Below are 24,612 nucleotides of genomic sequence, written 5' to 3'. Positions count from 1 at the left end.
ATTGATCAGAAAGTTTCTGAGCCCATCAGCCAGCAGCAAGGTGACCACAATGCAGATGGGTACCTAACTCTAAAACTATTTCTATACTGTTCATGGGCATCTACTTTCAAGGAGAGCGGAATTCATAAAACACTGACTGCTACCATTATTACTTCTCAGGGTGAGCAGGCAATGACCTGTTGCATCACTCTGTACCAGCAAACCTTCAATGAGCACGGGGTGCATGGTCAGCTATACATATCACCTAATTAAAAAAGGCTGTCAAGAGAATGGGTTAATGATAGCCACCAGGATTTAGGCCATAATACCTCCTGATATATGCTGCAAAAAATAAAAAGCAGAACAGACTATGTGCACCTGTGCTTTTTTTAAATTGGATTTTTGGCAGCAGTTTTTTTAATGTAAAAAATGTAATAACATATTGCTTCCAAGGAGATACCCTATAGTTCTGTTACTTCAGTTGTGCATACATTCTCTACTGCGTCTTCTTTAGAAGTGATAGCTCGACAGGGGCGTTGCTAGGGTCTAAAAAGATCCGGGCCCAAGTCCCAATTCGTATTGCTCAATTTTCTAAGTCGACTCCCCCTCCTCCCCGCATACTCTAGCACTAAAAAGATTTTACTGTACTTGCTATAAAGCTATACATCAGCACATACCTCACACATCCGGTGCCTCCCAGGTGACATCTCCTCTGTTATAGATCTTCTCTGTCATCATCTTCTCCATTTGGTCTGGAAAACGTCTCTCAGCCCCGCCTTGTCTCTGCAGAGTGTGACACACAAAAATCTTATCTTTATTACTTTTCTATCATCATCCCCCAACCTTGAGTCCCATCAGTGTTATCCTACTGCTCGCTGTGCTCCCCAATACCTCCAAATACTATCCTGAAGAAAAATTTGTGCCATACAGATAGTCCCCCCATAGTAATAGTGCTCCTCAAAGCCCCACCAATAGTAAATCCCTTTTATAATGCCCTTATTAGTAATACTGCCCCCCTACAGTGCCCCCAACAGTGATAATGCTCCCCAACAGTGCCTCCATTAATACAAGTGCCCTCCAGTATTAATAACGCCCTCACAGAGCCCCCAGTAAAAATAAGGCTCCCCTATTGTTCCCCAATTGGTAATAAAGCTCTCTACAGACCCCTCAGTAGTAATTAGGCCCCCCATAGTGCTTTTAGTACAAATATGGTGGATCGATAAGTCACTCCTATAGAGCCCCCAGTTGTAATAAGAACGCCTATAATGTGCCCTGTACTTAAAATGCCCCTACAGATCCCCTACTGTTATAATGCTCGCCCTGAAGTAACCCCAGTTTTTATAATGTCCCCTGCAGCTATACTTCCCCCTCTTTAGTGCCCTCAGAAATTATAATGCCTCAGCCCCTCCACCATACAGTGCCATGTAAATAACATTATTTTCCTCCCCCTGTCCTGGGAGTCCCATGTAAATGACATCACACCATTTCTCCAGCCCCCTACAATATACAGTCCCATGTAAATAACATTGCCCCCTCCCTTCAGCCCCTCCAATATACAGTGCCATGTAAATAACATCACTCCCCTCTCTTCAGCCCCTACAATATACAGTACTATGTAAATAACATAACTTCCTCCCCCAGCTGCATTCAACATACAGTCCCATGTAAATAACATTACCTCAAACATGCAGTCTTGTGTACAGTAAATAACATCACCCCCTCAACATTCAGTCCTATGTAAATAAGAGCACTCTCTCCCACAACATCATCCTGCCCCAGCCACCTCCAAAATGTAGTCCCTTGTAAATAACATCACCCCCTCAACATTCAGTCCCGTGCAAATAACATTTCTCCATCCTGCTCCAATATACAGGCCCATGTAAATAACATCCCTCTCTTCCGCCCTAACATACAGTCCCAGTTAAATAACCACAACTCCCAGCTTTCCTCTGCCTCTCACTGAGAATATCTCTTTCACCTAACTCTCCTTATGTAGCAGACCTCACCTCAGCTTCTTCCCCAGGACTTCTTCTCTTCACTGCTGAACACTGTCCTATCCTGCACTGGTCACATGATGGTGACATAATTTCAGGTGTTTCTCAACCAGTGCCTTTAGTACTGATCACATGATTGTGATGTCATCACAGGTCCTTCAGCTCTTTCAGTGCATTATATTCAACTGTATTACCGTCCTGAGGATCAGGGGCGTAACTACTATAGCGGCAGGCCATGCAACTGCTATGGGGCTTAGGGCAAGAGGGGGCCCAGTCTTAGTTGGGATTATCTCCTCTTATACTGGAGGTGAAAACTTGGTCAGGACTCTACCCTCTAACAGAACAATCTTTAACAAATGAGGCAGTGGAAAAATGGCCCAAGGGTCATTGAAAAGGGTCTAGGCAGAAACCCTTCTGTCCTGTGTTGGGGGGCCTGGTTTGATCCTTGCTATGGGGCCCTTACGTCTCTATGTACTGAGGATGGTAATACAGTTAAATGTAGCTGGCCGTCAGTACATTCGGGGCCTGGAACAAAACATCAGGGACCTATGCCCCAAATGTTTTGACCTAGCAACACCCCTGGAGCTCAGTAAGTATCAGTTAGGGTCATTATGTCCTTTTGCATCTATTTTTGTGACTCTTGTTATTTATTTGTATTGCTTCCATTAATCAATGTATTGAACTTAGCAGGTGAGTAGTAGTAGAACCAGTGTGACCAATTTCCCTTAACCTTATTCCAAATATTATGGAAATGAGCTTCACCCAGCCACTTTCAATTTGACATAGGATATATATGTATTACAGCATTTGCTTTCTAAACACTTTACATTTATTTCCTAAAGCTGATAAAAATTGCTGACTCAGAAGAACATGTGTTTGCTGTTGAAGGTGGATTTAAAGCTTTGGGAGGGATCATTAATTCAGTAAGTACCACAATGGAAGTGGCCTGGTTATAAATTTCTTAATGTTCTAAGTTAGTATTTGCAGCATAAGTGTATGTTTAATAACTGCAGCCCTTGTCAGATTTATCCCTTCAAGAATAAGAAGCCAGGAAATTCCTACTTATATTCTTGCTGCATATCTGTACGGAGCCTCCATGCATGCCTTTTTAACAAAGCAGTTAGATCTTATAGAAGTGAACTAGACTTTAAAAAAATAAGATTTTTTTTTAAGGGTCAGAATGCTGCAAAAAAAAAAAAAAAAAGGCACACTTACCCTATTGATCCCTTGCTGCTCCCATTGTGATGCTTCCCGGTTCCCGCTGGTCTCTACTTCTTGGTCCAACTCAACATGGAATTATAACCACCCTGCAAATCACTGATGGAGTGTCCCTATTTTGTGTGTTATGAGGGACCAGGAAGTAGAGATTAGAGGGGGACCCGGCAAGCATGCTCAACAGACATGGAGTGGCAAGGGACATATGATGGGAGTATACCCCCAAGACCGCCATTGCCTGGTACTATAAAGGCAGCAATTACATCCCTTTTTTGTGGCTATACTGTGCTGATTGTATAAATCATTTGCACTAGTGCAAAAAGAAAAAAAAAATCTGCTTGTAAAGCGGTAGAGGACATTATTGCCATTCGCAGTAAATGGTATATTTAATGCAATTCCACCAGCAGTAACAGTATACACTTTATTTTCTTGCATTTGGTAAAAGGACAAGGCCAAACGCAAAACATGTCAGTAGCTTGATTTGGTGTTAAGTCTTATCATTTCAATGACCCTCAGCACAGGGATCAGCAACCTCCAGCACTCCAGCTGTTCTGAAACTACAACTCCCAGAATCCTCCTTTCACATCTATGGGAGTTGAAAGAACTGCTGAGTAAGCGTGCATGTTGGGAGTTGTAGTTTCGCAGCAGCTGTAGTACCACAGGTTGCTGATCCCTGGTCTAGCATTTCAACCAGCTACTGACAATGTTGGAAACAAATGCAAGCAAACTGGGGCATATTTACTATTTAGGTGTTTCAAACACTTTTTATGCCTCACTTGAAAGGGCGGGGGGCTTAGTGGGAGAGGGAGCATGGCATATATAAGACATAAAATTGGCACTAAATTCTGATTCAGGGAGTTCACATCACTATTATTTTTTTGTTCTTCTGATCCATTAGAAGAACAGAAGAAAAAAAAAAAACACAAGATCCTGTAAAAACGGATCCTGTGCATCAGTTATGCGCATTTGGCATCCGTTTGAGCCATTTCTGTCTGAGATCCATTTTTTTTTATGGAAAAAAAAGCCCTGCATGCAATCTTGATTTTGATCTGTTCTACTCATGGATCAGAAAAACTGAAAAATAACAGTAATGTGAACTTTCCCTAAGCCAACCAATAGATGGAGAAAAGTTAGACAACAGTGTCTTACCATGCACAATTTATTATCCAGATTGAACCACTGTAATAAATTTGACGGGATTAGACAGGATTAGTAAATTTCTATCATCGAGTATAGCTTTCTATGGCACTTTTCTGTGGGACACTTTGCATGCTTTGTACAAGAGATCTTAAAGGCAATTGCAATAGATATTTAATGTGGCTTAAACTGACGACTTTCAGAATCATTGCCTAGAATCCGCGCCAGCATTATATGTTTACCTGAAGGCCGTAGCCAAGTACTGGATGTGATGCCGTTACTTAATGTTCACATTCAATTCTTGTATGTATTCTTTGGTCAGATATGTGTCTTTGCTGCCAAGCATCCTTAGATAATTAACGTCTTACAAGCATCTCAAAGTGTAAGGGAAACTCCCAAAGGAACAGCTTGGTACACTGCCAATGGTAAAGTAGTAACTGAAAAACTGGTAGATCCGTTGTGTGTCGGCACATAAAAGTACACTCTAATGATTATTCTTCAAGTCATTATTGTTCTCAAATAAGAAATGCAATATTTAAAATAATATATCTGACAAGAAAATTAATATTTGCAATGATCTTCCATTTCACAACCTATGGCTACATTCTTCACAATACTATACAATATACAATACTGTATATTGTGGGGCACTGTGTAGAGGTATACTGTATATTGTGGGGCACAGTGTAGAGGTATACTGTATATTGTGGGGCACAGTGTAGAGGTATACTGTATATTGTGGGCCACAGTGTAGAGGTATACTGTATATTGTGGGGCACAGTGTAGCAGTATACTGTATATTGTGGGGCACAGTGTAGCGGTATACTGTATATTGTGGGGCACAGTGTAGCGGTATACTGTATATTGTGGGGCACAGTATAACGGTATACTGTATATTGTGGGGCACAGTGTAGAGGTATGCTGTATATTGTGGGGCACAGTGTAGAGGTATACTGTATATTGTGGGGCACAGTGTAGAGGTATACTGTATATTGTGGGGCACAGTGTAGAGGTATACTGTATATTGTGGGGCACAGTGTAGAGGTATACTGTATATTGTGGGGCACAGTGTAGAGGTATACTGTATATTGTGGGGCACAGTGTAGAGGTATACTGTATATTGTGGGGCACAGTGTAGCGGTATACTGTATATTGTGGGGCACAGTGTAGCGGTATACTGTATACTGTGGGGCACAGTGTAGAGGTATACTGTATATTGTGGGGCACAGTGTAGCGGTATACTGTATATTGTGGGGCACAGTGTAGAGGTATACTGTATATTGTGGGGCACAGTGTAGAGGTATACTGTATATTGTGGGGCACTGTGTAGAGGTATACTGTATATTGTGGGGCACTGTGTAGAGGTATACTGTATATTGTGGGGCACTGTGTAGAGGTATACTGTATATTGTGGGGCACAGTGTAGCGGTATACTGTATATTGTGGGGCACAGTGTAGCGGTATACTGTATATTGTGGGGCACAGTGTAGAGGTATACTGTATATTGTGGGGCACAGTGTAGCGGTATAATGTATATTGTGGGGCACAGTGTAGCGGTATACTGTATATTGTGGGGCACAGTGTAGAGGTATACTGTATATTGTGGGGCACAGTGTAGAGGTATACTGTATATTGTGGGGCACAGTGTAGCGGTATACTGTATATTGTGGGGCACAGTGTAGAGGTATACTGTATATTGTACCTATTAAGGTATTTTTAATTCCTAGAGGGGAGTCCCTTATCTGAGAATGATTTGAAAATGGCTATAAAGAACTTCACTTTCTGGAGGAATCAGTACATCAACATAATACATGGCTTCAAAGGGTATTATTTCACCTGTGGGGGTGATGCAGGGGAACCTTGCATTCTCTGCCAGATTTTACTAGGAGGGTTTGAGCAGGTTGACACCCTATGATCACTTGATTATCTTTTTTTAGGGGGTCCTTTCTAACAAATAAAGAAAAACTAAAAGATCCCTTTAGGAATGATGCTCTAACATGGGTAGAATATTAGATTTCAATCTATAAAAAAAAAAGAACAAACAATCCGTTTCCTTCTAATAGCAGGTTTTTGCATAGAGGCTGATGTCTTTATATAAAGTAGTATTGGTGAAAAATCTAAATGCTCCATTTATTAATTATTACTTTGGGATCAAGGTCTTTTTCTTGGCTTATTTGCTTTTCCACTGACAGAGCATTGTTAAAAGTTAACTAATATTAACATATACAGAAACTATTTCTACTGGAAACGCCTGTTAGTAGTAGTGAATGAAACCCTTTCTACAAAGATACACAATTTTCTAAATATGTTTTCCAGTTTCAAAAATCCTTATTTTCTGATACTGGAATCTGATAGTACTAAGTAATGCTTCTTTTCTAGTGTGGAGATGCGGCAGTGAAAATTAATAATGTAAAAGTTATCAAATTCATATACTAAACTCATACTCACCAGCATTGTAGTCAGTAAATTCAGGACATGTAAACCCCGACTCTAGTAATAGCCAAAACTGCTCAGTGCCACCCACTTATGACCTGCCCGTTTTTGGCCTAGGCCAGATTTCCTGGGGCTGGTTCTGAAAGTTAGGGACTGCAATTATTGGGATCATTTATCAAATTGGTGTAAGGTAGAAATGGCTTAGTTGCTCAACCTATCAGATTCCACCTTTAGTTTTTGACATCTCCTTCGGAAAATGAAAGGTGGGATCTGATTGGCTCTAAAGGGCAACTAAGCCAGTTCTACTTTACATAAATTACCCCATATGTCTTTTTATGCTGGGTGGTGCTGGGCCTCAGTCATGGGCAGACTGGGAACTTAAAGTGTCCCTGGAAAAAACTAAAAATGGTGCCAAATTGATAGTTGGGTAACACAAGTAGGCAGGGACAACAGTAGTGTGCAGGGCCTGCAATACTGTAGTGCAGCACAAAATAATATCATCTTCACCACAGTGTTAATGTCATGGAACCATGAACCAGACGTACAACAAGAGATAAGTGGAAATAAGAAGGCTTTATTTAAAATCAAGCTGTAAGGCAATAGTCCAAACGGATGGCTAAACCGAAGCAGGGTCTTGCGAAGCCAGAGGTCAGGAACCAGCAGGGTAGTCAGACGAAGCCTGGATCAGGAACCAGCAGGGTCGTCAGACGAAGCCTGGATCAGGAACCAGCAGGGTAGTCAGACGAAGCCAGGATCAGGAACCAGAAGCAGCAGCGGTCTTAGAAGCATGTGAACACAGGAGGACCAAGCAAGGAACTGAAGCCACAGACCTCCTATATATATGAGCTGGGCATCCAGCTCCTCCCAGTGGGAAGGAGAAGCCGCAGGGTGGGAGGCTACAAGAAACCCAGAAACCAAGATGGCCGCCAGCACATGTCAAACGAAGGAGAACAGCAAGAAGGTGAGACCATGACAGTACCTCCCCCTCAAGGGCCCCTCCTCCGCGGAGTAAAGAACGGTTTCTGAGGGAAGCGTGCGTGGAAGGCTCGGAGCAAGGCAGGAGCATGGACATCTGCGGAGGGAACCCAGGAACGCTCCTCTGGACCATAACCACGCCAATGGACCAAAAACTGCACCCGACCGCGGACCAGGCGTGAGTCCAGGATATTGCTCACCTCATACTCCTCACGATTGCCCACTTGGACCGGCCGAGGAACCGAGGAAGTGAAACGATTACACACTAGTGGCTTCAACAGGGAGACATGAAACACGTTGGAGATCCGCATGCCAGGAGGAAGCGCAAGGGCATAGGCTACCGGGTTTACCCTGCGAAGCACTCGGAAGGGACCAACAAAGCGAGGCGCCAGCTTGGGAGTGGGCACTCGAAGGTTGAGGTTGCGGGTGGACAACCATACGCGGTCTCCGACCTGGTAGGAAGGAGCGGGCGCTCGTCTGCGATCAGCCTGGAGTCTCTGGCGCTGCGCAGAGACCTCAAGGGACCTCTGGATCTGTACCCAAGAAGCACGTAGGACGGAAAGGTGATCCTCCACAGCCGGAATATCCTGGGGAGAGAATACCTCCGGTAACACGGCAGGTTGGAACCCATAATTGGCCATGAAGGGAGACGTCCCAGAGGAAGAGTTCACCGCCGTGTTCCTGGCAAACTCAGCCCAAGGCAGGAGGTCAACCCAATTGTCTTGGTGATCGGAGACATAGCAACGAAGGAATTGCTCCAAGGCCTGATTGGATCGTTCTGCGGCCCCATTGGACTGAGGGTGGCAGGCCGAGGAGAAAGAGAGATGAATCCCCAACTGGGAGCAAAAGGAGCGCCAGAACCTGGACACAAACTGACTCCCCCGATCCGACACAATCTCCTTGGGCAAACCGTGCAACCGGAAGACCTCCCTGGCAAAAATCGTGGCCAACTCTTGTGCAGAGGGTAACTTCTTGAGAGGAACACAGTGGCACATTTTGGAAAACCGATCCACAATCATGAGAATGACCATATGGCCTCGGGATGCAGGGAGGTCCACAATGAAATCCATCCCCAGGTGTGACCATGGACGCTGCCCGGTGGCTATGGGTTGCAAAAGGCCCAACGGACGGTGCCGAGGGGACTTACTCTGGGCACAAACGGAGCATGCCGCTACATATGCGGCGATGTCGGAACGTAGAGAAGGCCACCAGAACAGACGTGAAACAGCCCAGGACAGCTGATTCTTTCCAGGATGCCCCGCGGCCTTGGAGTTATGGTAGGTTCGCAACAACCGAGTGCGCAACTCCTCAGGCACAAAACATCTGCCGTTGGGTCTCCCAGAGGGAGCACCAGATTGAGCCGCCAAAATCTGCTCACCCAGGGGAGAGGTCAGGCTGGTGCGAATGGCGGCCAGGATCTGATTCGGAGGTATGACTGAAGTCGGAATCGACTCCTCCCCGGACAGCTCGGAGTACTGCCGTGATAAGGCATCCGCTCTGATGTTCTTGGAACCGGGTAGGTAGGAGACCACGTAATTAAAACGTGACAAGAACAGAGCCCATCTGGCCTGACGTGGTGTCAATCTCTTGGCCTCAGAGAGGTAGGTCAGATTCTTGTGGTCCGTCAGGATGAGAACCGGAACCACCGAGCCCTCGAGCAAGTGCCTCCATTCTTTAAGGGCCTGCACGATGGCCAATAACTCCCTGTCATCAATCTGATAGTTGCACTCCGCGGAAGACAGTTTCCGGGAGTAAAACCCACAAGGAAGCAGAGGACCCTCTGGTGTTCTACGCTGAGACAGAAGGGCGCCTACTCCCGTCTCAGACGCGTCCACCTCGAGGACAAAAGGCAACCCAGGGTTGGGATGCGACAGAATGGGAGCCGACACAAAGGCGGACTTTAGAGCCTCAAAAGCTCGGATGGCCTCGAGCGGCCAGACCTGGGGATTACTGCCCTTCCTGGTCAGATCCGTGAGAGGCTTGGCTAGCATGGAAAAGTCCCTGATGAACTTCCGATAATAATTGGCGAAGCCCAAAAAGCGCTGCAGGGCACGAAGACCACTGGGCTGGGGCCACTGTAAGACAGCCGAAACCTTCTCAGGATCCATGGAGAACCCCTCAGCGGAAATGATGTAACCTAAGAAGGTTACCTGGGATCGGTGAAATTCGCATTTCTCAAGCTTACCGAACAGCTTGTTCTCTCGTAACCATTGCAACACTCGTCTGACATCCAGAATGTGGGCCTCCATGGATTCAGAATATACCAAGATGTCATCCAAATAGACCACCACACACTGCTGCAACAGGTCACGGAAAACATTGTTGATGAATTCCTGGAAGACTGCGGGCGCATTGCACAACCCAAAGGGCATAACCAAGGATTCATAATGACCGGTCCTGGTGTTAAACGCGGTCTTCCACTCATCGCCCGCCTTGATCCTTACCAGGTTATATGCCGCCCTCAGGTCGAGTTTGGTAAAGACCGTGGCCCCTTTGAGGCGATCGAACAGCTCGGAAATCAAGGGTATCGGGTAAGCGTTCTTGATCGTGATGCGATTGAGACCCCTGTAATCGATGCAAGGCCTCAACTCACCGCCCTTCTTTTTCACAAAGAAAAATCCAGCCCCTGCCGGGGACGAGGATTTGCGAATGTGTCCGCGTGAAAGCGCCTCCCTCACGTACTCCTCCATGGCCTCATTCTCCGCTACCGACAGTGGATAGACTTTGCCACGAGGAGGAACGGCACCAGATTGTAACTCTATGGCACAATCGTATGGGCGGTGCGGAGGTAGGGCAACCGCACGCACCTTATCGAATACATCCCGGTACTCCTCGTATTCAGGAGGCAACAGAGAGTCCGAGGAAGTACACAGCAGCTTGACAGACCCATGGATGCAACTAGCCCCACACTGCGGTGACCACGAGAGGATCTCGGCCGATCTCCAATCGAAAGTCGGATTATGCTTCTGGAGCCAGGGGTACCCCAAGACCACCGAGTAGTGTGGAGACGAAATAACCTGGAGACAGACCGACTCTCTGTGAACGGCACCAATGGCCATCCCCACTGGAAGGGTCTCATGAGTCACGTGTGGCGGCAGAAGGGGTCTGCCGTCTATCGCCTCAAGAGCCAGTGGGGAACCTCGAGGCTGCAGAGGAATGGAATTGGCGGCAGCGAACACACTATCAATGAACAAACCACCAGCACCAGAGTCCACCAACGCCTGGGTCGTCACCGAGCCCCCGACCCAGGAGAGGACAACAGTAATCAGTGGTTTGTCAACACGGGAAACCGGGGACGAGGAGACTCCACCCAAGATCTGCCCCCGACAGGATCTCAGGTGCGAGCGTTTCCCGGACGGTTCGGGCATGCCAACCGAAAATGCCCACCGAGACCACAGTACATGCATCGGCCCTCGCGTCTCCGGAGTACCCTCTCCCCCTCGGACAGGCGAGCAAACCCCAGCTGCATGGGTTCACCCCCAGACAAGTCATCCCCAGGAGGCGTGGGAGGAGAGGGAGGCACGGGTGGGACAGCAAACGTAGGCGCCAATCTGTTAGAAGACCTCCGCAGGCTCTCCTTAAAGGAAGGTCTCTCCCTGAGTCTGGTGTCAATCAAAATCAGGAAAGAAATAAGAGACTCGAGCTCCACTGGTAGGTCCTTAGCTGAAACCTCATCCTTCAAGGCATCCGAGAGACCATGAGAGAAAGCAGCGACCAGAGCCTCATTATTCCAGCCCACCTCTGCTGCCAGGGTACGAAACTCAATGGCGTATTCAGCTACGGATCGTGAACCCTGTCTGATGGACATAAGGAGCTTCGCAGCAGAGGCAGCACGAGCCGGCACATCGAATACCTTCCGAAGAGAAGCAACAAAACCGGAAAACTCGACAACCACCGGATTGTTGTTCTCCCATAAAGGGCTGGCCCAGGCCAAGGCCTTGTCCGAGAGCAGCGAGATCAAGAAGCCCACCTTTGATCTCTCAGTAGGAAAGGCATGTGGCAGCAACTCGAAATAAATGCCCACCTGGTTAAGGAAACCTCGGCACTGAGTTGGCTCTCCCCCAAAGCGTTGTGGAAGGGGGGCAGAACCGGTCATACCCCGAAACACCGCAGGCGCAGCAACAGGTGTCGGGGTAGACTCTGGCGCAACAACCGGAGCAGCAGTAGGAGCGGGCCCAGGAGCGACAACCGACCCATCGGCAACGGAAGCTAAATGAGCCGTGCGTTCAAGCAGGGTTTGCAACGCCACAGCGAACCGACCCAACAGGTGATCCTGCTGATCAAGTCTGGCAACCAGCGTAGGTAGCGAGGATGGCCCTGTACCGTCAGAATTCATGGCTTGGTCCTAATGTCATGGAACCATGAACCAGACGTACAACAAGAGATAAGTGGAAATAAGAAGGCTTTATTGAAAATCAAGCTGTAAGGCAAAAGTCCAAACGGATGGCTAAACCGAAGCAGGGTCTTGCGAAGCCAGAGGTCAGGAACCAGAAGGGTAGTCAGACGAAGCCTGGATCAGGAACCAGCAGGGTAGTCAGACGAAGCCTGGATCAGGAACCAGCAGGGTAGTCAGACGAAGCCTGGATCAGGAACCAGCAGGGTAGTCAGACGAAGCCAGGATCAGGAACCAGAAGCAGCAGCGGTCTTAGAAGCATGTGAACACAGGAGGACCAAGCAAGGAACTGAAGCCACAGACCTCCTATATATATGAGCTGGGCATCCAGCTCCTCCCAGTGGGAAGGAGAAGCCGCAGGGTGGGAGGCTACAAGAAACCCAGAAACCAAGATGGCCGCCAGCACATGTCAAACGAAGGAGAACAGCAAGAAGGTGAGACCATGACAGTTAAACTATATCACCTTGCTGAGGACGGTGATACATTTGAGTTCAGGAGGGCAACTGTGGCCATTGTCCATGTGTAAAAGTACCTGATGATCCTACATTAATTAATGCTTAACCGCCTCCGGACCGCCTAATGCAGGATCGCGTTCCGGAGGCGGCTGACTCAGGCACAATCACGCATCTATGCGTCATCTCGCGAGACGCAAGATTTCCTGCTCACACAGGCGCGCGCGTTCACAGGAACTGCAGGTAAGCGTGTGGATCTACAGCCTGCCAGCGGCAATCGTTCACTGGCAGGCTGTAGATGTTTTTAACCCCTAAAAGGTATATTAGATGCTGTTTTGATAGCAGCATTTAATATACCTGCTACCTGGTACTCTGGTGGTCCCTTTTGCTTGGATCGACCACCAGAGGACACAGGCAGCTCTGTAAAGTAGCACCAAGCACCACTACACTACACCCCCCCGTCACTTATTAACCCCTTATTAACCCCATAATAGACTCCCTGATCACCCCCCTGTCATTGATCACCCCCTGTCATTGATCACCCCCCTGTAAGGCTCCATTCAGACGTCCGTATGTGTTTTGCGGATCCGTGGATCCACAAAACACGGACACCGCTGATCCGCAAAACACATACGGACGTCTGAATGGTGCCTTACAGAGGGGTGATCACCCTATATAGACTCCCTGATCACCCCCTTGTCATTGATCACCCCCCTGTAAGGCTCCATTCAGACGTCTGTATGTGTTTTGCGGATCCATGGATCCGCAAAACACGGACACTGTGGATCCGCAAAACATATACGGACGTCTGAATGGAGCGTTACAGGGGGGTGATCAATGGCAGTACCACTGACCGTCAAACTGGAAGACGTTATTAGTTAAAACGAGATCCAGTGCTTCATGGATGAAGTATTTAAACACCACATCCTTGTCGCTTCAACTGAGGACCGTATCAATGGCCCTAAGTCCCAAGTCATGGGGAATTCTGGTGTAGAGGCTTTCTACATCCAAGGACACCAGGCTGAACTCGCTCTGCCACTCAAGAGATCTTAGTGCCCGGAGAAAGTCGCCTGTGTCCTTGAGATATGTAGGGGTTCTGACCAGCAGCGGTCTAAGGAGCCAATCAAGGTAGCCGGACAAGGTAGACACCAAGTATAATGCCAAGCATTGGATGGAGTGATGCATGTCCCAATTGGAATCTCATTGAAAATGTGTTTCGTGGGGAGACGAATCGCACGTCTCAATCTGGCATTTAGATAGACGAGCTTGGGTTTGGCGAATGGCAGATGAACGTTGACTACCTGACTGACTGCATTGTGCTATTTTTTAAGTTTGGTGGAGGATCATTAAAGGGGTTGTCCAAGTTATATTTATTGATGACCTATCCTCAGGATAGGTCATCAATATCAGATCGGCAGGGGTCCGACACCCGGCACCCCCTCCGATCAGCTGTTTGAAGAGGAGACTCGCACGGTGTCAGCGCTGTCTCCTCTTCACTGTTTACCTTCTAGCCGTTGCATCTGCAGTGGTGAGCAGGTGTAATTACACCCAAGCCTTCCTATTGAAATGAATGGGACAGCTTGGGTGTAATTACACCTGCTCACCACTGCAGATGCAACGGCTAAAGGTAAACAGTGAAGAGGAGGCAGCGCTGACACCGCCCATGCCTTCTCTTCAAACAGCTGATCGGTGGGGGTGCCGGGTGTCGGACCCCTGCCGATCTGATATTGATGACCTATCCTGAGGATAGGTCATCAATAAATTTAACTTGGACAACCCCTTTAATGCTATAGAGTTGTTTTTAAAGGGTTTGCCTGGCCCTGTTCTTCTTAGTTCCAGTGAAAGGTATTCTAAATGCTTCAGCATTCTAAGACTTTTTGGGCAATTGTAAGCTTTCACCTTTGTGGGAAGTTTGGAGAAAGCACATTTCTGTTCTAGCATACCTGTACCTTAGTGCACAAAGCAAAGTCCATAAAGGCATGGTTGGGTGAGATTGGTGTGGAAGAACTTGACTGGTCTGCACAGAGCCCTGGCCTTAACCCCATCAAACACCATTGGGATCAACTAGAATGAAGATTGTGAGCCAGGTCCTCTATTCAAATATCAATGTCTGATCTAATAAATCTCCTTGATGAATTGGCCAACATTCCTACAGATGCATTTCAAAATCTTGTAGAAAACCTTCAAAGAAGACTGGAAGCGGTTTTAGCTGCAAAGAGGGGACACATTTCGTAATTATGCCTATGGATTAAAAAAAAAAAAAATGTCATACAAATTCCAGGTGCAATGTGTAGATGTCCCAATAGTTTTGTCCCAAGTGTTTTTGTCTAAGAAAATATGTCTCAGACTTGATCCGTAACTTTTCTTCTCCCTAAACATTCCCACAAGGGTTGAAAACAAGATTACTAGTCTCTTTCTATGTTTATCTTTCTGGATTGATTGTGTTTCTACTACAGAAGTTCTTTATCAGTGCTAATGTTATCAAAGGTGTGTTACTCTTGATATGACAATTTTGCGGAAATATAGCATGGATAGCTGGGTTGGAAACAAAGGTCTTTTACCAAAGGGGTTGTCTGGCTTAGAAAGCCCATTTTCAAATAATGTATTATGTAATCCTGCATTAATAGGGAGGGGTGCCCCCTGCTAATTACTTCACTCTAACTATTAGCCAAAGTTGAAAGCATATACAATCAGTAGTCCATGTGTTACATGGCCTGCCCATGGTAACGGGTTAGACTAATCAGTAACAGTTTCTTGAATTGATCATGATATTTTGGTTGGCTGCTGTGCACTGTACCCAAGAAAAATTACCTATTTATCATGTTCCTAAGGGCTCATTTACACGACCGCAGTTTGGTTCCGCAGCCGAGCCGCATTTTTTTGGCTCGAGTGCAGACTTATTCACTTCAATGGGTTTTCAAAAGAAGCCGACACCACTCCATGTGCTGTCCGCATCCGTTGCTCCGTTCCGTGGCCCCGCAAAAATTATAAATGATGTCCTATTCTTGTCCGTTTTACGGACAAGAATAGGTATTTCTATAATGGGCCGTCTGTTCCGTTACGCAAATTGCAGAAGGCACACGGGCGGCATCCGTGTTTTGCGGATCTGCAATATGCGGACCACAAAACACGGTATGGTCGTGTGAATGAGCCCTAAATCTTAGATTTAATAGTCACTCTTCCTTTTGACTTTCTCTTTAGCCTGTGTCTTCTTTCTGACTTTAGCTAGGAGCTTCAATAATGTGTTGTCGTGGCACATGTTCAGTGTGCAGATGTTTGGCGTCTCTTGAAAGTACGCAACTATTTAATTTTATATCAGTGAAAAGAGAAACAGACATATTTCTAATGTATTCATTACAAAAAAAACAGTATACAACAGTACATAATTTATTGCATCTGTTACATCCAGAATGCATTCTCATACTTTGTTAGATGTTAACTAGTCTATAGTGTAACTTTTTATCATGTCATAATTATATGCATTGGCCCCTCCCCTTCTCAGTATTATAATAATGTTAATTATATTCATTGGTGGCAATGGCCACAGGGTCCCCCCTCCTCAGTATATTTATTGGTGGCAGTGGAAGCTTCAGATCAGAGTTCTAGCAGTGAAATTACGGGGCTCTGATCGTTTACCATGGCAGCCAGGACGCCAGTGAAGCCATCCATGGCTGCTATGGAAAGTTCCCTGCTGCTGTGTGCAGAATGCACAGGGCAGCAGGGACAGTGTAAAGTCCCATTCACCCTAATAGAGCTCTATCAGGGTAAATAGGACAAGGGGTCAAAAGATCCCAGATTCTAACCCCTAAGGGGGCTAATAGTTATCAAATAAAAAGTTTAAAAAAAAAACACCAAAAGTTTAAAACACCCCTTTCCCAATTTTACATATAAAATATATAAAAAATAAAAAAATATATATAAATAATTAAAAAATTAACATATTAGGTATCGACACATGTCTGAACTATTAAAATATAAAAAAATATCTCCTATGCGGTGAACGCTGTAACAGAAAAATAAAATACACAATTTACCATTTTTTAGTCCTCAAATAAATAGGATAGGACTGTTCAATTTTGGGCTTTATTCCATAAAATGCAGAATACATGCAGCTTTTTTGTGTTTTTTTTTTTTTTGCGTAGTATCAAATGGTATCTAGTATCGCAATACTTTTTTATGGTATCGAAATAGAATCAAAATTTTGGTGTGAAGTTTGGTTGTGGACAACCTCACTAATCTATCTGCTAATCCACAAGTTATTGTTAGCTATGGCAAAAGGCCCTTTTACATGGGCTGATGACTGGCTGAATTCTATAGTGTTATAGATTTCTGTGGTAAAACTTATGCTAAAGAGATTCTCCAGTAATGTTTTAAAATGGTTGCCAGCAACATTTCCTAGAATGTGAGCAGGACCCCTTTAACTTCATTATTTGGGTCAGTATGATTACAGTGATACAATTTTTATAGTTTTTCTTGTGTTTTAATATTTTAAAAACATTTTTTTCTTTGCATCACAGTATTAGGAACTCTATAACTTGTTTATATTTATGTCTGCAGAGCTGTGTGAGGGCTTATTTTTGTGGGGCGATCTGTGATACCATGTTGGAGTGTGTATGCAATCATCCATTTAGATTTTTTTCCATTGCACGATTATTCATATGGGATGAATACATTTATATTTTAATAGTGTGGGCGTTTTGGGGCATGACGATGCTAAATTATCTTTATTTTTTTGTTTACTTTTAAAATGAGTCAAGGGGAGTGATTTTAATTATATATATATATATATATATATATATATATATATATACACATTTAAAAATAAAATTGAACTTTTCTTTTACACTTTAAACTTTTTTTTTTTTTCTTACTTTAAGTCTCCCTATGGGACTTTAACATGTGGTTGTCTGATCGCTTCTCCTATAGACTGCAACTGAATGGCTCCCTCGATCTCAATGCAGCACAGCATTCCTGTGAAAAGACCTCTCAGATGCCGTCATTGTAATTGACTATGGTATCTGAGGGGTTAACTGTCTGTGATTGGCTGTTTTGCTGATCATGAACTCTGTTTTTGGGTGTCTGCTGTGTAAAACCCTGTTTGCCCCGTACATTCACAAGTCATGAAAGGGTTAGTTAGATAACCTCTGTAAGTAATGAAACTAAACTAAATCAAATGTCTTATCAAATAATGGACTATTATTTAAATTGTTTAAATTAAGTTTTTATGTTAAGCATATTTTTTAGAATTTTGGGGGAATACATATTTATGTCACTATGTTAAAAAAATACTAAAATTCTGAAGTTTTTGCGCTGACTACTGAGCCTAAAATTATGCTGATACTTCCTGTTCTGTAGAGATCCCTTTTCAGCAGTCATCAGCATTCATCTCCTTATCATAGGCAGGATTACTATGATAGATAACATGTGTATATAGATAACAGGATCCACCATTGACAATATGTGCTGGTCGAGATCCCCCCATATATATTGACCTTTGCAAAGATCAGGGAGCGTGTCTAGAAAAATCTTCTGTAGATGTTAATGAATAGGGTTGAGCGAATCAAAGTATCCAAAGTGGTCTTCGATCTGAATTTCAGGGAAAATTCTATTTGAACTTCGATCTGAATTTCAGGGAAAATTCCATTTGGACTTCGAGCTGTTCAATTTGTTTTCTACAGACATAGAAAATGGTAAATGAGACAGACCTACCAGACCATCTCCTTCACCTCCTGCACCAAGCCCACTTTTTTAGACCTGCCGTGAAAGGGGAAAGTTGCAGATGTCGATTTAGTCAGTCTGATTTTCCTACTTTGCATTCATTGCCCATGTCCATAAATGGAGAATTTTCTATAGTAAGTAGTAAGACATGATTAGCGGTATCTGTTTTTAGTGTCAGATTTCTCTTTTCAATTGGTAGGAGCTAGGCATCATTCTGTGAATCTCTAAGAATAATAGTAAAATATTTTAGTGCCCAATAAATAAACTGCAAAATTCCATATGTTGTGAGACCTTTTTTTCTGCATGTAAAGGTAGTCATTGTTTACCATGGTCAATCACCTTTATGAGTATTACTGATATTTAAAAAAATATGTATCATAGAACAAAGAAAAAGTTAATTTAATTTTAGTTATAGTTGTACTGATTATTATGTGCTTCCTGTGTTGAGCCCCTGCGGCAGAGATTGATTGGGGAAGATGTGTTCTTAGAATACATAACATGTTTACTTTGAGGAACAACATGGATTTCAGAGCTGGATACTATTCACATTCTCTGTCTATATTACCTGTCAATTATGTTACATTTGATGGCCGTGAGATGCATTTTCCAGAAAGCTTAGATGTATTTCCTGCCTGAGGCTTACATTAAATTCTGTTGTGGTCTGTGTTATTTCCTTTTTATGCTCTTCACCACTGAGAAATGGTTGCTGTTGGATTAACATTTCTTGCTTGTCAGTAAAGTTGCCTGCTCTTATATTGTACTCTGTTAGCTACAACACGGGTTGGATGGATCATGGGTTGAATAAACTGAAATGTCACCAAGCACCAGGCACAGTCCTACCCTCACAATTCCTTTTATGATGATCTACAGGTAGCAATAAGTTATAGCTGTAACTGTACACTGCCACATGCAACTCCAACTCACCAAAGCCATGCCAGTCACGAAACCTAGAAGTTGAGGGTTCCATAGATCAGACCGCCATCAAATCTACATCTATCTGTCTAGATCTATCTCTCTATTTGTAGGAAAACCCTGTCAGGAATATGCTTAGTCACTATCCTGCAATAGCTTCCTATCCACCCACCAGCCATTGTTTTAGTCTGGGCTCTGGTGATGAATAGAGGGGTAGTCTTAGCTTCCTACCAAAGGCTGGTAGCAGTTTTAGGGTTCACTTGTTGTGGTCTAGATGATGACCTTACTATTTCCCAACAACCCCTGTATCACTTTAATTGTGATACATCAATCCATCCCTACTTTCAGTATTTTTTCCATGCCATTAATGTAACTGTTGGGCACCCTGACAGATTAAAGGATTGGAAGATGTCATGGAACAGTGTTTCCCTATACAGACAGGTACTAATGTTGGTACGATTGTGTTAAATAATAGTCTGAGGTCAATAAAAAGCAAGGGCACTATTAGAATAATAATAAAAACCCTTAAACTTTAACTTTCTGGTAAAATGTTCCTTATGCCCTAATAATACTTTTTGTAATGTACTTTATTAATGCATTTAGAATTTTTAAAATTTGATTTGTTCGATTCGCCAAATGTTTTAAAAATCTGAATTTATTTGTGGCAAATCGCGTTAATAGCCGGCTATTTCCTGGCTGCAGAGAGCCTTTATAGTGGTGTAGAACACTGAGCCTTGCAGTAACACTCATAGGGAGTCTTCTGTGGTAGTGAAACAATACTGTGAGTCAGTATGACATGCAGATGACAGGCGTCACTCTTAGAGTCACTGCACACTTCACTTAGTTACGGGGCCAAAACTAATCAAATAACTCAAGTGTGAACTCAGCCTTACAGGTGAATGTTAGCGTCAAGAATAAGCACGCTCCTTTTACACTGTCAGCAGCTGATTCCACATAGATGTTTACAGAACCTGTTCTATTAAACGCTTATACAAGTAGAGCCCCCCGACAGAGTGGAGAGGGTGTCAGCAGTAAGTTTGTGTTGACGTCACTGATTATTTTGCCCTTCCATCAGGACAATAGCTCCCAAAAAACGGATCCTGTCTGTGGAGCATCCGCCTTCATTCAGTCAGCATTTGGTCAGCATCAGGAGTAGGCCACAGGGTGGCACAGTGACAGAGTATGGAGGTGACAGCAGCATCATCAGGAGGCCACAGAGTGGCATAATGACAGTGTGGAGGTGGAAGCAGCATCAGGAGACCACAGAGTGGCAAGTTGACATAGTTTGGAGATAGCAGCAGCATCAGGAGACCACAGAGTGGCAAGATTACATAGTGTGGAGGTGGGTGGAAAGGTGACATTGTGTGGAGGTGGCAGCAGTATAAGGAGGCCACAGAATGACAAGGTGACATAGTGTGGAGGTGGCAGCAGCATCAGGAGACCACAGAGTGACCCGGTGGGGAGGTGGGTGACAATATCAGTACCAGCTGAAGATGGTGGGTGAAAGAAGGAGTACTTGGCATCAGATGTGTGGCATCAGGCGGGTGGCAGCATCAGAATGTTAGTTGAGGCAAGTAGCCAGGAGAAACCAGTCTCTTTTGTCAAAGTGTTATTATGGCAGCATGGATAATCTAGTCTAATGCATCAGGCATTGATGGGTGGAAATCCTGGCTGATCCACGCCTGATGTATCTTGACAAAAGGTCAGTCTCTTTACATTTTGGGTGGACAGGTGAGTACTTCTTGGGGTAACTATGGCCCCCCGCCGCACTAAACATCCTCTTTGATGCCACACTACTGGCCGGGCAGGACAGATTTTCCAGGGCAAACTCTGCCAGTTGCAGCCACAAATCCAGTTTAGCTGCTTGGTAGTCCAGTGGATATTTAATGTGCGGTGGCAGGGTGCTGCCCAAGTATGCCACCACCTGCTGGTCCAGGTCTAGCTGCTGCTACTGCTGGTGAGTAGTTTCTTCACTAGGTGAAGAAAGCTGCTCATCAGTGACTCTAGACTCAAGTTGCTGCTGAAGAGGCTGGAACTGCTCCTACCCTTTCACCCAGCAGCCATGGCAGAGGAAGGTGACACAAGTCAGACCTGCGAGAGATGGACGAAGGCGCTAATAGGCAGTGGCCAACTGAATGCATAGGATGTCTCTATAGTAGTTTAGTTTGTCCTCCCTCTCAGTGGGTGTAAAAAAGCCCCCATTTTGGACCGGTAGCGAGGGTCCAACAAGGTGGAGAGCCAGTAGTCATCCCTCTGCCGAATGGTGACAACTTGGCTGTCACTATGCAAGCAAATGAGCATGCTTCAGGCCATTTGTGCAAGTGACTCGGATGAACTCCCTGCCTCCATCTCCACTGCATACTGGCACGGCGTGTCTGGATCCTCTGCCTCATCGTCCTCATCGCCCTGTAGCTCCTCTGGCTGCTCCTGCTCCTCCTCTCCTGTCACCTGCGTAGAAAAACGACTCATTTCGCTACACATTGCTTGTGCTCCAATGTCCTCCTCCAATTCAGCCGCCACAGGGCTCATGTGGCCCTGAGATCTAGGCGCCACGTCTCCAGTCCCCTGACCAGCCATATTTACCAGCATCTGTTCCAGGACATGAAGCAGTGGAATAACCTTGTTCACCCCGTTATCCTGGCGACTGACAAATAACATGGCCTCCATAAAGGGCCTGAGCAAATGGCAGTTGTCACGCATGAGCTGCCACTGGCTGACATTTAAGTTACACAGGGGAGTACTCCTGTCTCCTTGGATCATCAACAAATAGTTTATGGCCCTTCTCTGTTCGCACAGTCGGTCCAACATATGGAGGGTGGAATTCCAACGGGTGGAAACATCGCATATCAGCCTATTTGGGGGATGCCGTTCTGCCGCTGCAGCTCAAAGAGGGTGTGCTTTGTGGTGTACGAGTGGCTGAAGTGCATGCAAAGTTTCCTGGACATTTTTAGGATGTCTTGCAGATGGGTAGAAGACTTCAGGAACCGCTTGACAACCAGATTGAACATGTGTGCCATACAGGGCACATGGCTCAGCCTTCCTTGACGCAGCACCGACACCATGTTCTTCCCGTTGTCTGTCACCATGGTTCCGATTTTGAGTTGTCACGGTAATAGCCAGGATTCAATTTCTTGATGGACACAAAGCAGTTCCTCCCCTGTGTGACTCCGTTCACCCAGGCAAACGAGGTGCAGAACAGCATGACACTTCCGTGCCTACACATGTGGTATGCTGGAGGGGCACTGTGAATTGTCCCTGCAGTGGAGGTTGAGGACACGGTGGAGGATAAGGAGGCAGAGGCGGACATTGTCGCAGGACCAACGGCGTGAGAACATGAAGGTGGAAGTGGCAGCACCTGGCCAAGTTGTTGGTGTGGCTGTGCAGGAACCGCATTTAGCTAGGGGGCCGTAAAAGACATGTATTGTCCCTGACCATAGGTACAGCTCCACATGTCAGTGCTGCCGTGCACTTTGTCAGACACTCACAGGTTCAAGGACTAGACCACCTTCTGTTTAACATACGTGTGCAGGGCTGGTACTGCCTTTATGGCAAAGAAATGATGGCTTTGGACTCTCCACTTTGGCTCGGCACAGGCCATCAGTTCTCTGAATGGTGCAGAGTCCACCACTTGGAAAGGGAGGGACTGCAGCACCAGCAACTTGGCCAGGAGCACATTCAGCTTCTGCGTCGTTGGATGAGTGCACGCATACTGTTGTCTCTTGGCAATCGCTTCGGGTGACCAATTGCTGACGGAATGACTGACTAGGAGGAGGAGCAGGAGCATCAGGACCAGCTGATGATGGGAATGACAGACATCTCCCTTCGGCTGAGGTGGTGGAGCCTTGACTGCCTTAAATCGGGTGTGTGCCACTGGGTGATGCAGTGGTTGTGGCTGCAGGCTGGACAACCACATTGGAGCCATGGCTCTCCCAGGCCGCTTTATGTTGACACAGGGCCTTGCCACGCTTCACCTTCTGCCCACAAATTCTACAAATGGCCATGTTAACCTCCTCCGATGGCTTAAAAAAAACTGCCACACCGCCGAGTAAGTGATTTTACCCCCAACACTCAACACTGACTGACTGTTTCTGACGCTGCTTTCATGAACCCCTGCACTACTACTTTCTGGTAGGCTCATGCAAAGTGGGTGGCTTACCCTGGGCACGTTTGCCTACCAACCTCCCATTGCTGCCAACCTGCTGACTCCTGGCCACGCTAGCGACTTGCTAGTTCCATCGCTGCCTCACAGGCAAGCTGCCACACTCTTCTTTCAATGATGACGAAATCCCTAATTCACCCGGCTCCCAAGTGTGATCAGCTACATCATCATCTAGTACTGTTTGCATGTCACTGATGTCCTCCTTAACGGTCTCTTGTTCAGGAGCCTGACCACTCGCAACACCAGCTCCCACGCTACTCTCCTCATCACTACTTGCCCACCTACCGGAGGAAGCGGCGGATGTCTCTTCCATATCTTGGCTGGCCAGTAGCTGCTGACTGTCCTCTAGTAGCATGTTCTCGCTGTATAGTGTAGCTGAGCCCACAGCATATAATACTTGTCTGGCTGAGGGAACAGAAAAGGACAGAGGAAGGTTGAGGACAGGTAAGGGCACAGGGCCTGCTCCCAGGCCATACCAACTAAGGGTTGTGTCTGATGAACCCACCGACTCTTGGCTGAGAGTGTCTCATGTCACTTGGGACAAAGTGGATGACCGAGACAACCATTCAAGAACCGCTAGGTTGCTGGTCAAGACACGACCACTAGATGACACTGGGAGCTCAGGCCTCTCACAGCGACTGTTGCTGCCACGGCCCCTTACTCTGCAGCAACCTGTGCCTGCACCAGAAACATTTAGACCTCTTCCACTGCCCTGTGCAGGGCCTGGCATTTCTCTGTCTGACATACTGTTAGATCAAATAAATAAATAAAAAAGAAAAATTAAAACACCCCAAAAACATTTTTAATTTTCTCATTTCACCACACAATGACTATTAAGCCTTTTTCCCCCCACTAATACACACCAAAAAGGGCTTTAGAACATATAACTGCACTGCTGAATGGCAAATGGCAAATAGGCCTTTACTTTTTTCCACTTATACACTCCAGAAAAGGCTTTAGAACATACAGTATAACTGCACTTCAAAATGGCAAATAATATATATATTTTTGCCACTAATACACAGCAAAAAGGGCTTTTGAGCATATAACTGCGCTGCTGAACGGCAAATAGGCCCTTATTTTTTTCCACCAATACAATCCACAAAAGGCTTTTGTACATATAATTGCACCCCTGAAGGCAAATAATTAGTGTTTATCGACCATGCTCGGCCGAACAGCAATCCGACTTTAGCATCGCTACGCTCGAGCGCGATGCTCAAATCAGTGTATTTAAATGTAATTTAG

General features: G+C 45.5%; 1 protein-coding gene across 1 annotated transcript in view; it reads left to right on the top strand.

The window, feature by feature from the left end:
* Window positions 1–24,612, top strand: part of ANTXR2 (ANTXR cell adhesion molecule 2) — a 269,460-nt gene that overhangs the window by 106,727 nt on the left and 138,121 nt on the right. The window contains exon 8 of the mRNA XM_044304994.1: window positions 2,816–2,896. Coding sequence (XP_044160929.1) covers window positions 2,816–2,896 — 81 coding nt within the window. The remainder of the gene's footprint in view (window positions 1–2,815; window positions 2,897–24,612) is intronic.

This window comes from Bufo gargarizans, chromosome 1 (assembly GCF_014858855.1).
Source record: "Bufo gargarizans isolate SCDJY-AF-19 chromosome 1, ASM1485885v1, whole genome shotgun sequence".
Taxonomy (NCBI): Eukaryota; Metazoa; Chordata; class Amphibia; order Anura; family Bufonidae; genus Bufo; species Bufo gargarizans.
Note: the sequence above shows the minus strand (reverse complement) of the source record. Positions and strands in the feature narration are given on the sequence as shown.